This window comes from Chiroxiphia lanceolata, chromosome 10 (assembly GCF_009829145.1).
Source record: "Chiroxiphia lanceolata isolate bChiLan1 chromosome 10, bChiLan1.pri, whole genome shotgun sequence".
Lineage (NCBI taxonomy): Eukaryota > Metazoa > Chordata > Aves > Passeriformes > Pipridae > Chiroxiphia > Chiroxiphia lanceolata.
In genome coordinates, this window is record NC_045646.1 from 12,967,384 (window position 1) to 12,981,622 (window position 14,239).

The 14,239-nt window shown below is 36.4% G+C and overlaps 1 protein-coding gene across 6 annotated transcripts in view; it reads right to left on the reverse strand.

The window, feature by feature from the left end:
- ACAP2 (ArfGAP with coiled-coil, ankyrin repeat and PH domains 2) overlaps positions 1-14,239 on the reverse strand; it is a 63,988-nt gene that overhangs the window by 28,669 nt on the left and 21,080 nt on the right. For 4 of the 6 annotated variants that reach the window (XM_032697495.1, XM_032697490.1, XM_032697492.1 and 1 more), the window contains 6 exons: positions 12,771-12,829; positions 12,090-12,273; positions 9,744-9,788; positions 8,568-8,663; positions 4,021-4,095; positions 2,687-2,698 (listed from right to left, as the gene is read on the reverse strand). In XM_032697495.1, the coding sequence (XP_032553386.1) occupies positions 2,687-2,698; positions 4,021-4,095; positions 8,568-8,663; positions 9,744-9,788; positions 12,090-12,273; positions 12,771-12,829 (471 nt within the window). The remainder of the gene's footprint in view (positions 1-2,686; positions 2,699-4,020; positions 4,096-8,567; positions 8,664-9,743; positions 9,789-12,089; positions 12,274-12,770; positions 12,830-14,239) is intronic. The other 2 variants (XM_032697491.1, XM_032697494.1) reach the window with 1 other exon arrangement.

The following is a 14,239-nucleotide window of genomic DNA, read 5'->3' on the forward strand; positions in this document are numbered from 1 at the left end:
TACAGCCATATCTTTCCAGTGTTCTGCATAAGAGAATCACATGTTAATAAACCCAGTCACTGTACGTGATTCAGAATTTTGTGTTCATTAAGCAGGTACACAGCTGATAAATATTTTATTTTAAACATAATTTATTTACTAATTAGGTGTCAGTTAAAGTACATTTCACCTAATCAGAACTAAGAAAATTAAGCCAGTATTATGCAAGTTACACTAAAGTGCTACATCACACATTTCATTCAGATTTGAAAGAAGAAACATCTATGGCTTTTATTCTGACACTCATTTTTCATGGTTGGCTGCTACTGGAAGACAAACATGTACAAGTGGGTTATATAAGTGAAGCATACAGCATGCTTTCAATGCCTTTTTTCCCCCTCTTTTTCTTTAATAGTCCATGAGGTACAGCAAACCAGCTGGAAATGGACAAACAACTTTCATCTCCAGAAATAATACTAATCTGGTGTGTCACAGAACACTTAATATTCTTGACAGTGTTTCAGTGAATGTATTTTCATATGAACATATCAATTCATCACACATACTTGATTCATTTCATAGGTTGCATGTTTTATGTTTCTCTACATACAGTTCTCTTGTTACCAAAACAAATCCCCCCCATGCTTTTCAGCAGCAGAGCTTTTGATTTACTTTCAATGTGAAAATTGCTATCAGGTCATGAAAGCTGTTCAAGCTGTTTTACCAGGAAATCTTAGGGACTGTATTTTAACACTGAACCTTAACATCCATCTTAACATTGAATACGTTTTCAAAATGGTTTTTTACTCTAGAGATGCAACATTTTAAAAGTTTTTTATAAGGGAAGTAAATGAGAGAGTGTAAGTACCAAAGAAAACACTAACCTGAAAAGTTAGGCCAGAATATACTAAATAAAGGACAATAACTGTGCAACCCCCCCATTCAGAAAGTTGCTTCCATTCCATTCCCTTCCCCATCGATCAGCAAGAAATGTTTGTCATGCTTAAGCTGAAAGTCCCTCTAGAAAGGGCTTAAAACAACAACAGACACAACAAATAACAAGGTTTTCAATCCAAGACAGAGAGAGAAGGCGAGAGCGTCACTGAGCAAACAAGTCACTTGAAACACGAGCACATCTTTGCTTTTGGAGGCAGGAATTAGTTTGCATTACTTCTCAACAGCAGCTCTGGTTCATGTGACTGTGGTAGCATCTGGTTTCCTACCACCTTGTTTACTCAAGATGTTAAAAATTTTCAAATCGTTCTCACTCCAGCTGTTTCCTGAGCAGTTTTTCGGAAGCAGATTTTTATTTTAATGAAAAAGGGATTTGAATACAATGAAAACTGTTTGAAGTTCAAAAGAAATAACTTTTCCTGTATTATTTCCCTTATTTTAGAACAAAATATTAGCTCTGTCACAAAACCAAAAAGCCATTATGCTGTTTACAGATCCAAGTGATTTTTAAATTATTTCTTAATTCAATATGTTACTGCAGCAGTGGGCTGCAAACTGCTCACACAAGAGTCATGTTTTAAGTATTGTCACTCTGACATCACTCTTTTTTCCTATAAAAATATATTGCAAAAATTTCCCAGAATGATGATGTCATTTCTAGATTAATTCATAGTATTTATTGCTCCAGTTTAATATGGAAAAAATAATTTCTTACACTAAAGAAAAAAAAATTGTTTCCTGCATATTTTCTGTGTCAATAGACCTCAACACTTAAAAGAAATAAAACAAACAAAAATCAGATATCAGTTCTCTTAAAAAAGAAATCACACTATATTGTGACCAAGCCCTTCCATGACACCTGTATTAGCCTCTTTGACAACAGCCTAATTAAATAGGATGATGATTCTACAGAAAAGTGAGATGGGTTATTTAATTAGTGCAGTTACTTTGCATGCATATGCACATATATGCAAACACAGGTAGTGGGTGGGTAGGTGTGTGCACATATGCACTTACCTATACATTTCAGAAAAGGAACTGTTCTTTATCCACACAATGAAGGAAAGGCATCATTCTGAAGCATTAGATTAAAACTTCAGTATATTATATGCACATATACCTTGTGGGATATTCAACACAAGCAGCTTCAGAAGTTTCAGTTTTTATAAAACATGGAAAGATTTGGGAATGTATGTCTAAGAGGTAACACAGTAGAAAGCAACATGACAAGGGAACAGAGAATAGAGTTGCCATCTGGGTCAAACTGACCAGATGACAAATAATGATACAAAGAACAAGATCCAAGGTCTAAGGCAGTTCTCATTGTGATGAGCTGGAAACTAACTTTGTGTGAAGGTTGGGAAAAGCAAGTAGGAGGAGACAAAAACAGACAACATGATTTGAATAAGAAACCAAGAAAATGACTGGACAAGCTCTAAGAGCAATCTCCAAGAAAGCACAGTCTAGGCATTACCATCACAAAAATGCAACAGTGACTGATAAGGACAGGAGACAACACACACAAGTCGAAACACAGAATTTCAGAGGGCAACATACAATATAATCCGACTGCCCTGATTATATTTTAGAGACAGCCTTGTCAATTAAAGCAAGCAACAATATAAGTAACCTCATTGTGATTGCCATTTGTACTAGAAATCAAGAACATTTATATTACATACAGATATGGTTTATTGAGTTTCAAGAAGCTTAAAAGTTTCAGTGATATTTGATACTACTAAAAATAGTTTACCTGTAAGGCAGCCTAAAGCAGCATTTGAAGAAAAAACAAAGACTGTAAACACCAACCATAATTCACAATAACAAGTTATTACTCCTATGGCTAATTAAAAGATAATTGCTCATAATTTACATCCTTCACCAAGCACCACTGTTTTCTAACAGTAAACCCCTCAACTATTGCCCATTCCTAAAACTAGGCCTATTAAGCCCAAACAAATTAAAATTTGAACTTCAATGTTAATTCTCCAGTTCCATGTCCTGTCTGCCTCCAAACACAGCACATCAGGACTGCCCTAAACTCCATCATCGCATCTGCTCGATTTCACAGCAATCCTATTGTTTCCCACCAATTCCTGAAGGAATGACAGGATGAACCAACAAAAATATTTTCAGCAACCAAAAATGTTACCTTTCCCCATTAGTATTAATATTGGCTCCTACTAAGGCTACCTCAATTATAATCTCCACTTGCTTTCATTTCTGAATTTATTTACTCATCAGATTTCAATTACATTGAGCTTTTTTATTTTTCAAATTTATGCCATCTGAATGGATACAGAACATATTTGAATGAGAGTAAGAAGTGTAGCATTACCTTTAAAGTGGTATCTAATCCCTTTCAAAAGTACCTGCAGTATTAGCTCACTACCAGAGAGTTCAGTGTAAATATTTTTAACTTCTAGTATTATACCTGCAAAACCAATACTGACCTAAAGCTTCTGAAACATCCAAACAACAGAAGTCATTTCCCCCCCCCAACATAAACTATCTACATTTTTCTCAACAAGCAAAAGGAAGAAAATTATTGCACATAAATATCTTCCCAAAGCAGGAATCCGATGTTATCACTTTCATATTTGAGTACAGTTGAACCCATCCATTAGACAGCCTTTACAAAAGTTCCCTTTTGCTCTTTATATGCAACAGCAGCTGCCACACCACCTCAAAGTGCTGCACTCATATTTGGCACAGCCCAAAGTGCTGTGTATGTGTGTGACTGTAGGGCTGTGCAGCACACACACCTCTTCTACAGACACACAGCAGGGAATCACAGCAACTTGTACAACTGCATTGAATCCAAGACGTAGCTGAAATGTTAGAATCCCAGCATTTGAATAAATTATACTGTTCTATTCACGTTTCAGTAAAAACATAGTATTTGGTCCTGTAAAACAAAATTAATATCTCCAATCTGACCCTGTGCTTACTGATGTGTAAATCTGTCTCTCTGCACTAAAAGATACCATCCCTCCCAGTTCTGATGCAGAGATGCAAACTGCTGGGAAGAGATGCTACAGATACAAAAATGTGTGTGCAGCCTGCCTTTTATATTCTCTCAAGTACCTTTTGTTGAATAGTGGAGTGCTTTTGCTCCATATCTCTCTTCTCCTTTGCAGCATCTACAGCCAACTGATCCAGCTGTAAAGAGAAACAGAAAATTGGATCTTTAGATATCATGAGAAATTTAGCTCAGTAGATTTCATAATGCTGACAAAAAAAAAAGAGAACACATTATGTCTAGACATTGCATGACTTTTATTTTATTTGCATAGTATAGTTACTTCTTTGTCACAAAGTGTTTACCTTGTATAACCACTGAAGCCTCGTTTAAAGCACTGCACTACCATCCTGAATTAACCTCTACAGAGGTGTACATTTCTTGTAGGCACTAGAGGGAATGTTTCAAAGAACAGCATGGTGCCAAGCACAGCAACTCTGCACCGCATTGGTGCTCAGCCTCCGAGGGGGATGACTCAGGCTTTAGCTGCTCCTGCTGGCCTTTGCAGCAGCACTGGCAGGAGCAGCAGAAACTACAAGGAGCAAATGACAGGGATTTTTCCCTCCACAAAGCAGGGGAACTGCCTCAACCAGGCTTTTGCATAGATTGTTTTGATCAGGTCACCAACAGTGTTTGAGCAAGATTCCTTGAAATCTTAGGTAAAGGCATTCAAATTGTTTCTAGTTTCAGAAATAACAACAATGTGATTTTGAAAAGAAGAGAGACTGTCAGAGTATTTAAGTTGGCATCCTTACAGTGATAATAAAAAAGCCCCAAAACTTGTTGCAAGCATTTCTCTAGCACTACCACATAGACCTTTTCCTTATAAAACCAGAAAAAAAAAAAGGCAGGAAATTTAAGATATCCTGTACGAGAAAATATGTTTGGTTGGGAGTTTCTGTGTTTTTTTGTTTGGTTGGGGGTCTTTTTGTTGTTGTTTTTGTTTTGTGGGTTTGCTTCTTTTGTTTTTGTTTTGTGGGTTTGCTTCTTTTGTTTTTGTTTTGTGGGTTTGCTTCTTTTGTTTTTGTTTTGTGGGTTTGCTTCTTTTGTTTTTGTTTTGTGGGTTTGCTTCTTTTGTTTTTGTTTTATGCTTGTTTGTTTTTTACGGATTTTCATGTTTAAATAAGAAATGCAGTGGACAGGCAGATGTTGCCTGAAAGACCAGTTAGCTTGGTACTTAACGCGACAGGCATCTGATGAACTCCTTTATCCAGCCTGTAACACAAGCCTGCCACTAACCCAGCCCCAGCATCTCCCTGACTAACCACGCCGATGCAATGCTGAGCACAGTGCACAGCCTGCAGCTTTCCATCTGTGGGACAGACCTGGCTCTGCTCCAGGCCTAGAACGAGAAGACCAGGAACAGGGAGCAGCACCAGCTCTCCAGCTGAAGTCAGTCACGTGGCAGAAGGCACAGTGTGACTAACAGAACCTCTAATCCACACACAAATAGGATTGCCTCCACCCACTCTCAGAACCACAAGTGACAAGCCCTGCCAACCCTGGCCATTTCCCCAGTGTTTTATTTTCCCTGCTTGACATGACATAAATGAGAAAAGAAGTGACAGTAACAGGCTCTTATACCCTTGTGCTAGACAATCCCCAACAATTACAGAGCCACCAGACAGTTGGGACATCTGGATCCAATTCCACACTCTGTTACTTTTCTTAACTCCTCTCTCCCTGTCTTCCTCTCTGGCTCAAAAGGCCACACCAGCACTTCCACACCTTACAGGTATTTGTGAACATGAACACATTGAAGACTGAAGTATTCAGATGTCACATTTATGTAGCTATAAGACTTAAAAATGACACAAGAGCCTCTAAAACAGAGACTGGGATGCCATTGTTCTCAAAGACTATTTTGCACCAAGAACCCTTTGGAATAAAGATGAGGACTAATCCAAAGGCTGTTCAAAACTTCATAGGAATCCAGTTTCTTGCTAAAACTTCAGATTCAGGAATCTGCACATGGCCCCCCAGAAATTCCTCCTTCTACCCCGCTAGATGAAACAAAAGACAGCTGCATTCAGAGTAGGGCAATTACCTCTAATTTATCTTAAATACAAATGTTTGAGGATATATTTACCACAGCATAAGTGCCAAAACAAAGTTTTAACAGCAGCTCATTCCATCATTTTTTTACTATAAAGTTATACTATAAAAATAACGTTATTTTTTTACTATAAAGACAGCATTGCATCATTCCTGTTTGAAAGCTCAGATCAGAATTCCTTCCTTTTCACTCAGGTGAGCAGCATACCAACCGTCTTAGAAGAGACTAACAGCATACAACTACCAAAAGCTATAGCATATCACATAACTAAACTATCAAAATCCCAGTCATTATACCATTACTGAGTATTTCTCAAAAAACTAGGTTTTTCAAACTACTGCATTTACTGGTAATTGCATTTTTATAAACATAGTGCTGTAAGTGGTATTCTGTAGAGAATTAAGTCAGACTAAAATTTGTAGCTTTTTGAATAGTCATCTCAATGAAAATTCAATTACATTTTCTTTTTAAGACAATAACACATTTCACATGAAAAGTGTCAAATTCCATAATTTCCATGCAAAAGCTCATATTACACTTCTGTGCCATTAAAGATTCCCCTACAATGATCTGATTCACAGGGGATCCTACCCCAACCAGAAAGCAAAACTGCTCAATCCTACTCCATCATGTAAAACAGTTATTTGAAAATATAAAGAAAAAGAATTCAAAAATTATAACTACACTATTCAAGAACACTTCAATTTTATTTCAGGTGCTGTTAAACTTTGTAATTAAGATCATACATGAAGTTTACCTGGGAAAGAAAACTCACTCACCAACAGAAGGAATCTAACAGTGTTGTCACAAAAATCCAGCAAATCCCAATTATGTCACACACACTTTGTTAGAGACAGAAGCTTCAACCAGTATAAACTGCAAAGCCATTAACTGTTAAACTTTCAACAGTTATTTACAAGCCTGCTTCTGTCATGAAAAATATCCATTACTTAAATGCCAAGGTCTGCCACAAAAGAACAATTGTACAACTTCAGGGTCTTCAGTCTATCCTGCTCTAATTGCAATGTATTTAAAACATTCTCAGCTTTGGATTTGCTAAATTTAACTCCTTCAGTTGCTATGATACCAGCTCCAAAATGAATGCTACACAGTGCTCCTTACCAGAGCAAGCAAAAGCATGACCAGACATTCAAAAATAACCTTGTGTTTTCTTGCTCCAATCACCTCAATGAAATGGAAACATTGAAGCCTGGTCGGCAGCATAAACCACTACCAACTCCAGAGGTTTGCTTCCTTTCCCCATCCCCTCTTCCACAGAGGTACAGGACACACATTTTATGTTACCAAAACACTCCAGTTTAACAATTACAACCCAAACCAGAAGGATGTGAAAGAATAAAGGGTACAGCTAAGGAAGGGTAACATGCACCTGAACTGTTCAGGTGCCACTATTATGGCAAACACGTGTTTCTTCTACAAGGAGTTAAGACCCACAGTAACCCAACTGGGGACTTGTCTCACAGAAAAATAACTACTCAGACATTGGATTGTTGGGAGTTATTTTCTACATTCCCAATTTGCTTCACTGCACAGACACAGAAGCAGGTTGAGTGGCACAGAGGACAACAGTGTGGTGGCAGGAATAACCAGAAGAGAACAATGTAATTTCTTAGACATTCAGGGACACATCTACTCAAGATAAATATAAATAAATGTTTGCTGTCATTTACTTGCTTTTGTACCTGGAGAGACACTTAGAATTTGGGTTGGTGGCGTGGTGTGTCTGGTCGGGAAGTGGCAATAAAGGGGTTTCTACCAGAGCACTTGTTACAAGTCCTCAGATGCAGGCAAATAAAAAGTGTTGTAAGAGTATTTTCAGGCCCATTTAACTTGCACTGAAAACAAGTCAAGACACTGCTGAGTCTTCCTCCTGTACCACAGACATACATTCGAATCTCATATGTTGTAATCTATTTTTATAACCATTTTCAATGTCTCTTGTGTGCAGTTGGCAGTGGTCCATCTGACCTTCTCATGAGTCCCTCACTGAAAACTCAGAAGCTGCAATTGCCTGTTCTTAAACGTAAACAACAAAAGTGGGCAAGAAGGATTCCATGTAGGAACTCAATTTTGCACCACTTATTAAAATCAGACTTCCATTTTATGGTCTAAGTTGCTAACACTGAAGTTATTTTTGCACACCACATAATTTATACAGTAAATAAAGCACATGAGTGGAAGGAAAATCTAATCTACTTTTTATTATTAAATACATTTATAACATGGGTCATATACAAAAAATTAAAAAAAATAAATAACTCAGTGTCCTAGATACCACAGGGTACTTCAAAGAGCACTCATGGCTATTTTTAAGTATGTAAATCCTAAAGGTAGCATTAATTTTAGTAAATGGACAACTTTCAGTTTGTAACTGGTTTCATTCAAGCCATTTACAGTATGTTTTTATGCTTTGCCTTCATCACACCACAGTTCCCCTTTTGTTGAATAAATCTGTGATGTACCTGATACATAGGCATATATCAGGTTTTCATCCATTCCAGCATATAGTTATGAATTTTTAAAATAATTTGTTACCTGTGCACCGAGATCTTTCATATAGGGCTCAAGTTCACTAAACAGATCATAGCCTTGATGAAAAAAAGCCAGATGTGCATACATAAATGATAGCATCTAGAAGGAAAAAATAAATATTTATTCTTTTAAAAAAATGTATCAGATATCATATAAACGCACCACTTAAGTAATCCACATGAAACCAACTTCAAATACAATTCCAGGTTTAATTTCTGCTCTTGTATCCTGGTAATTTTACAGCAATACCTCATAGAGCTTCCAGTGTTGTAAAATAAATGTGAAAGGTAAAGGTAGCAAAGAACCAGGTCAAAAATCTCAGAAATCAGTTGATGGGATTAACCCCATGAGCAAAACAAAAGAAATCTATTTATAGGTAGAAAATTACTTCTAATTCATGTAATTTTATTATCTCCTGTTTAACTGGGACATGTAAGCTAGAGAGGGGCTACAGAATATTTTACTAATTATCCAAAACCATCACCTTTATGAACATAGCTGAGAAGACTGTCCAGTCTTAAAACAGAAAACAAGTTGAGAAGGTGGAGAGCAGAATAGCAACCTAACTAAAGTTTTTGCTGCTTAAAGGAATTAAGAAAAATATAGGAGGGCAACTTTAGACATTTGATAGAAAAGCACCATTTAGTTTGTCAGTCCCTACCTCAATAAACTTTTTACAGACATAATATGAAGCAGAAAAGGGAATACAATCAGAAGAAAATTGGCATGCAGATATAGCTGTTTACTAATTTAGCAGATACCTTACTATATATATTAAAAATTACCCTCTTCTTAGAAAGAGCTGAATCCCTCTTAGAACAGATTATAAGTAGTAATAGATTATAAGTAGTACTTATTGTTTATGAAGTAATATACCAGACCTAAACAGCAGAATTCTTGGCAAAGTTTCACTTTAACCGTGAAACCCACACTGAACAATCAACAGCAGTGAAAATCTAAAAAAGTGTTCAAATCTGAACCAAAAGGACTGTCAAAAGCAGTTAAACATGTACACCCACTCATGGTAATGGTCAAAATGACTGTCACCAAATTGCTAAATGTACCAATAATGCTTTGATGAGTAAAAGGACCAAGTTTTTAACATATTGTTTTGTGGTCACATTTTTAATTTTAGATGTGTTTAAATATTTTCTATGTAGAACATAAAGTGCATCTTACCGATTTTAAGATTTCTGCTCTCCTTTTAGATTGAAGAACATTGATCTAGAAAAAAAAAGAACAAACAAGCAACTTATTTTATTCTATTTTTGCAATTTTTCCCCACATAAGTAAACTTCAAATTACTTCCAAATAATCCTATCAAAGCTTAAAACATTGGAAGAAGATAACTCAACATCAGACTTCACAAAGCACTTTTAAAAGAAGATGCATTCTAGTTCTGCCACAATATCAAAATGACGCAACCAGAGAACACTTGCAAAGCTCGAATTTCACAGTGATAGTCACCATTTTCTTACACTGGAAGGGAGAATACAGGACACCACGTGCTGGCTAGAAGTAATATAATACACCTTTCAAGCAAGGAAAATAGGTACCCATTTCCAAGAGATTGAACTCAAGATGTTTCAAACAGCCTTTCTGACAGTGTGAGTTCAGCCAGTGCACCAACTTCCTAAAGAAGTTGCACCCAGCACCACTGCTGTCTGCTGCCAGGGGAGAGGAAAGGATGGGGGCATGGTTATCTTTTCCCCTCAGACTGACAGTGTTTAAGTGTCCCAAAAGTGGGATATTGTCCCAGCCTCAGAAACAAGCAAGATCATAACAGCTTCAATAAATAACTTTCCATGTATATTTGTGCTTTTAAGTTATCTGAAGTCACTGACCAGTGGTGTTGCCCTAGAACTTAAAGATTTCATATTCCATAGAAAAAATAACTGATTTTTCCCATTCATCTAGTTCCTCTATCTTCTTTGTTCTCTGATCTTTAAAGGCTGACATCCAGAACTACAGACTTCATTTGAAAAGCCCAGCTTAGCAGAAACACGCATGATTTTGTAATTTAACACCTCAATGTCAGTTTAAAATTCCAGCAAAAGAAATAAACTTACTGAGGATATAATCAAAACCAGATTGCACTTCTCTACTTAAGTGGTCAGTATTTTGGAAAACCTTCTGCAGCAAAAATAATTAAGATTTGCTTGTATAGAATAACCCCTCAACTTATGAGACAAAAAAAATAAAAATAAAAGAAAAGCAAAGGTTTTGAATTACAGTTTAAAGCCAATCTAGCTACAAGGAGATCATAGTTGTGAAACCACTTTTTCAGAAGAGCCACCCAAGTAGAAAGAATTACTAAAGCTGAATTCATTTTTGCCCACATTAATTAAGAGATGCTGAAACTTTTCCCTGTAACTTTAAATGCATCTTTATCCCAGGAACTGCTCATACTTTGAACATACAAATTCCAGGAGGCAATACAGTTCCATGTACACACAAGAAAGTGGCCTACTACAGTATTGACTGCCAGCTCCCCCCCCACTATTTAATGCTTCATACTAGTTAGCACAAATAATCCATTGGTACATAATTTACATGACTTTTTAAACACCAAAATTATCTTTGTTCTCAGTGCACAAAAGACAGGAGTTCAGGTTCAGGTTGACCACAGACCATCATATCTGTGCATGTGCCCGGGCTGATCAGTTCCACTTCACTTTACAGGTAATAATGCAAACTACAGAACAGTTAATTAAGCTTTAAATAACTGACTGGACTGTCACAAATCCAGATTATAATGTCTAACATAGAACCAATTTAATTGTAAAGGGTTGTTCTGTGTTTGGTTATAGGAGAACCTCAGGCCCATTTAGGAGCCCTCAACCTCTTGTACCATCTGAGTTGCAATAATCCTGTTTTGCTGTAGCTGTGTGCAAGTATGAAACAGATGAATTTTAATTATCAAAAGAAAATTTATTACTGTGTTACAGGATTCAAAGCAGTATGACAAAGAATACCTTTCAACACTCTATGGGAGATCTGCACTAAAAAGTAAAAGGATAGTTCTAAGTTCTTGCCCTCCCATATGGCAAAATGCCAGACTCTGAGGCATCTAAACAACTTGGGTTTGTTAAATAAAAATCAAATCTAACAGCTAAAATAGACAACATCCTATACCAGAATTATTCAGGTAACTTGTATTTCCTAGGCTAGGTTAAAGGTTTTACTTCATATATATTAGGAATTACAGCATAATCAACTCATGAAACATTTAGGTGAATGTCAGGCAAATATTGGGATTTTTTCAAAATTAATGTTCAACTTGAAAATTAAACTGTGCCATTACATTAAGGGCACTGAATACAGAAGAACCAAGCAATAAGAATGCATCAAGTAAATTAATGTTCCCTAGACTTTATTAAAAAAATAAGTTACTTGCAGATAAAGTTCTCCCTTTTTCACTCCCTCCACAGCTTCCAAGAAGCTTACAACAAGAACTTCTAAAGGACACATCTTAACAATATGTAACAAATGGTTTTGAAAAATAGCTTTGGTTGTTGCACTTACCTGAAGAACATAATCCAGAGCTATGTGTCGAAAACACTTCCGAGTTGCAGTCAAAATATTGGTTGCTTCCTCTACTTCGTGCTGCTTATTTCTTTGAACTTGGGCATTTTTCACCAGAGCATTCTCTTTTTCTTCACTCACTTTTTCAAACTGTTTCTTTGCATCTTTAAATTTCCTAATATCTCTAAAGAAAAAGGAAAGGTGGATAACAAATTAATTCCAAAGCATGAAAAAGTGCTTAAAGCTACATTAGACAGACCATGCTCATGACTGCCTTAGGTGGTTTCTCTGTTTTCATATTCTTCAACACACATTTGGATCAAATGGGAACTCACAAATTGTAACAGAAGCTTCTCAGTCTTTTCCGAGGAAAGGACAAAACTGACACGTAAAGAAACACATCTCGTGCTTACTGGAGACAAGCTTTGGCCAGTACTTTTTCCCCCAAGTTTAGACAACTACAACAAGTAATTAAGATCAATAATTCATACTATTGCAATATTTCTGCAGCTGGATCTAGAGCCTCAGTGATCTGGGGTGATATCTGACAACTTTACTACACACTTCTCAATTTATGGCTGGATATTTGCAGGAAGGCTGTTTCACCAACCCACTTAAACAAAATGTTTTTAAATTCTGTTTTACATATAATTTTCCCATTACAAGTGCAAATGAACTTACTCTTTAACAAAAGTCTGAAGCTGTGTTTTAATTGATCTTTGGATTTGGTCAAAGAGAATCTGAAAGAAAAGCATTATTATGTAGGTCAGTAACTTAGAGGTATTCATACCTTCTGATTTTAGATATACAAATGGTAATTATGCAGAACTAAATTAATTATTATTAGCCAATATTGGTGTCTCTAATACAAAAATATAACACTATCCCTTCACAGTGGTTTTGAAATAAATAAAATATAAAGAAGAAAATAAGGAAAATAAACTGAACACCTTTTGCTGGTCTTTTCTTAAAAACTATGGTTATAAGGGGAGATAAGAGCTCCTGGCATCCTATTCTCTCATCCTGACAATATGAGACATAACATAATAAACTTATTCTATGAAAATAGGTAATTGTACAGTAATATTCTTGAAGAAACAACTTTGAATGTTAAGTAACAACTCTTTTGGATCTTAGACTTTCACAATTTATCAACAATTAAGAGACAAATGAAACCACAGAAAGAACATGCCCTTAACTTCTGGTAAAAAAACCCCACAGATTGAAATTAATGGTGCAAATGTAACATTCATGAGTAATTAGTACCATCTCCTTTACATAATACTTTTGTAAAAAAACACCCACTATTGAACTGCTAAAAGGAAACTGTTAATTTTTCAAGGTCAAAGCACACCTGAATGTGAGAAAACTTGAATTTTCTCTTAAGACCCCAGAAATTCTAACTGGGGAATGAAATCACACATCCCTTCAACCTCCCATCTGCCCTCTGAGTTTTAGGATGGAACAGAACAGGTCAATGGCTACTGAACAAATCCTTTTGTCACTTCTTAATGTGCAGACAGCAAATGATGCCTCAATTTCCACCCCCTCTACACCTCCCATTCTGCATTACAGAAATAGGCAAGGCACCATCAGAAAAATAAAGAGGTGAAAGAACATAAGGAAGCAGCAGTTGGCCCGGTTGAACAGAATCTCTTACAAAAGGTAAAGATCTTGAAGCATTAAATAATTCTATTGAAAGAGCAAGTCAAGAACTCAGTTTCAGGTCAAACAATGTTTTAAGTGTTCTTAGTCTTAGTTTCTCTTAACAGAATTTGGAAATGAGAAACTGTGCAATGCCAAGTACAAACAGCAAAACCTTTACCAGCTTGTCTCTCTTTTCTAGAAACACTGAAAGAGGGAAATTATGACTGAGTTTAAGTCACCCATTTACAGTGGTACTGTATCTTCCATCCAGTCTCTGTGTTTGGAGGTCTTCAAGACCAAATGGGATACAAGCCTAAGCAACCTGCTTCAGCCTCAGATCTGACCCTGATTTTGGCTGGAAGTTGAACCATACAACTTTTGAGGCCCCCTCCAATCAGAATTGTCCTATATCTACCAGTAACACGCAGAAGATCTTGTTTGTACTCCCACTTTGGGAAACCAGAAAAACAGACAACTAGAATAGATAAAGAACTTCTTGACAA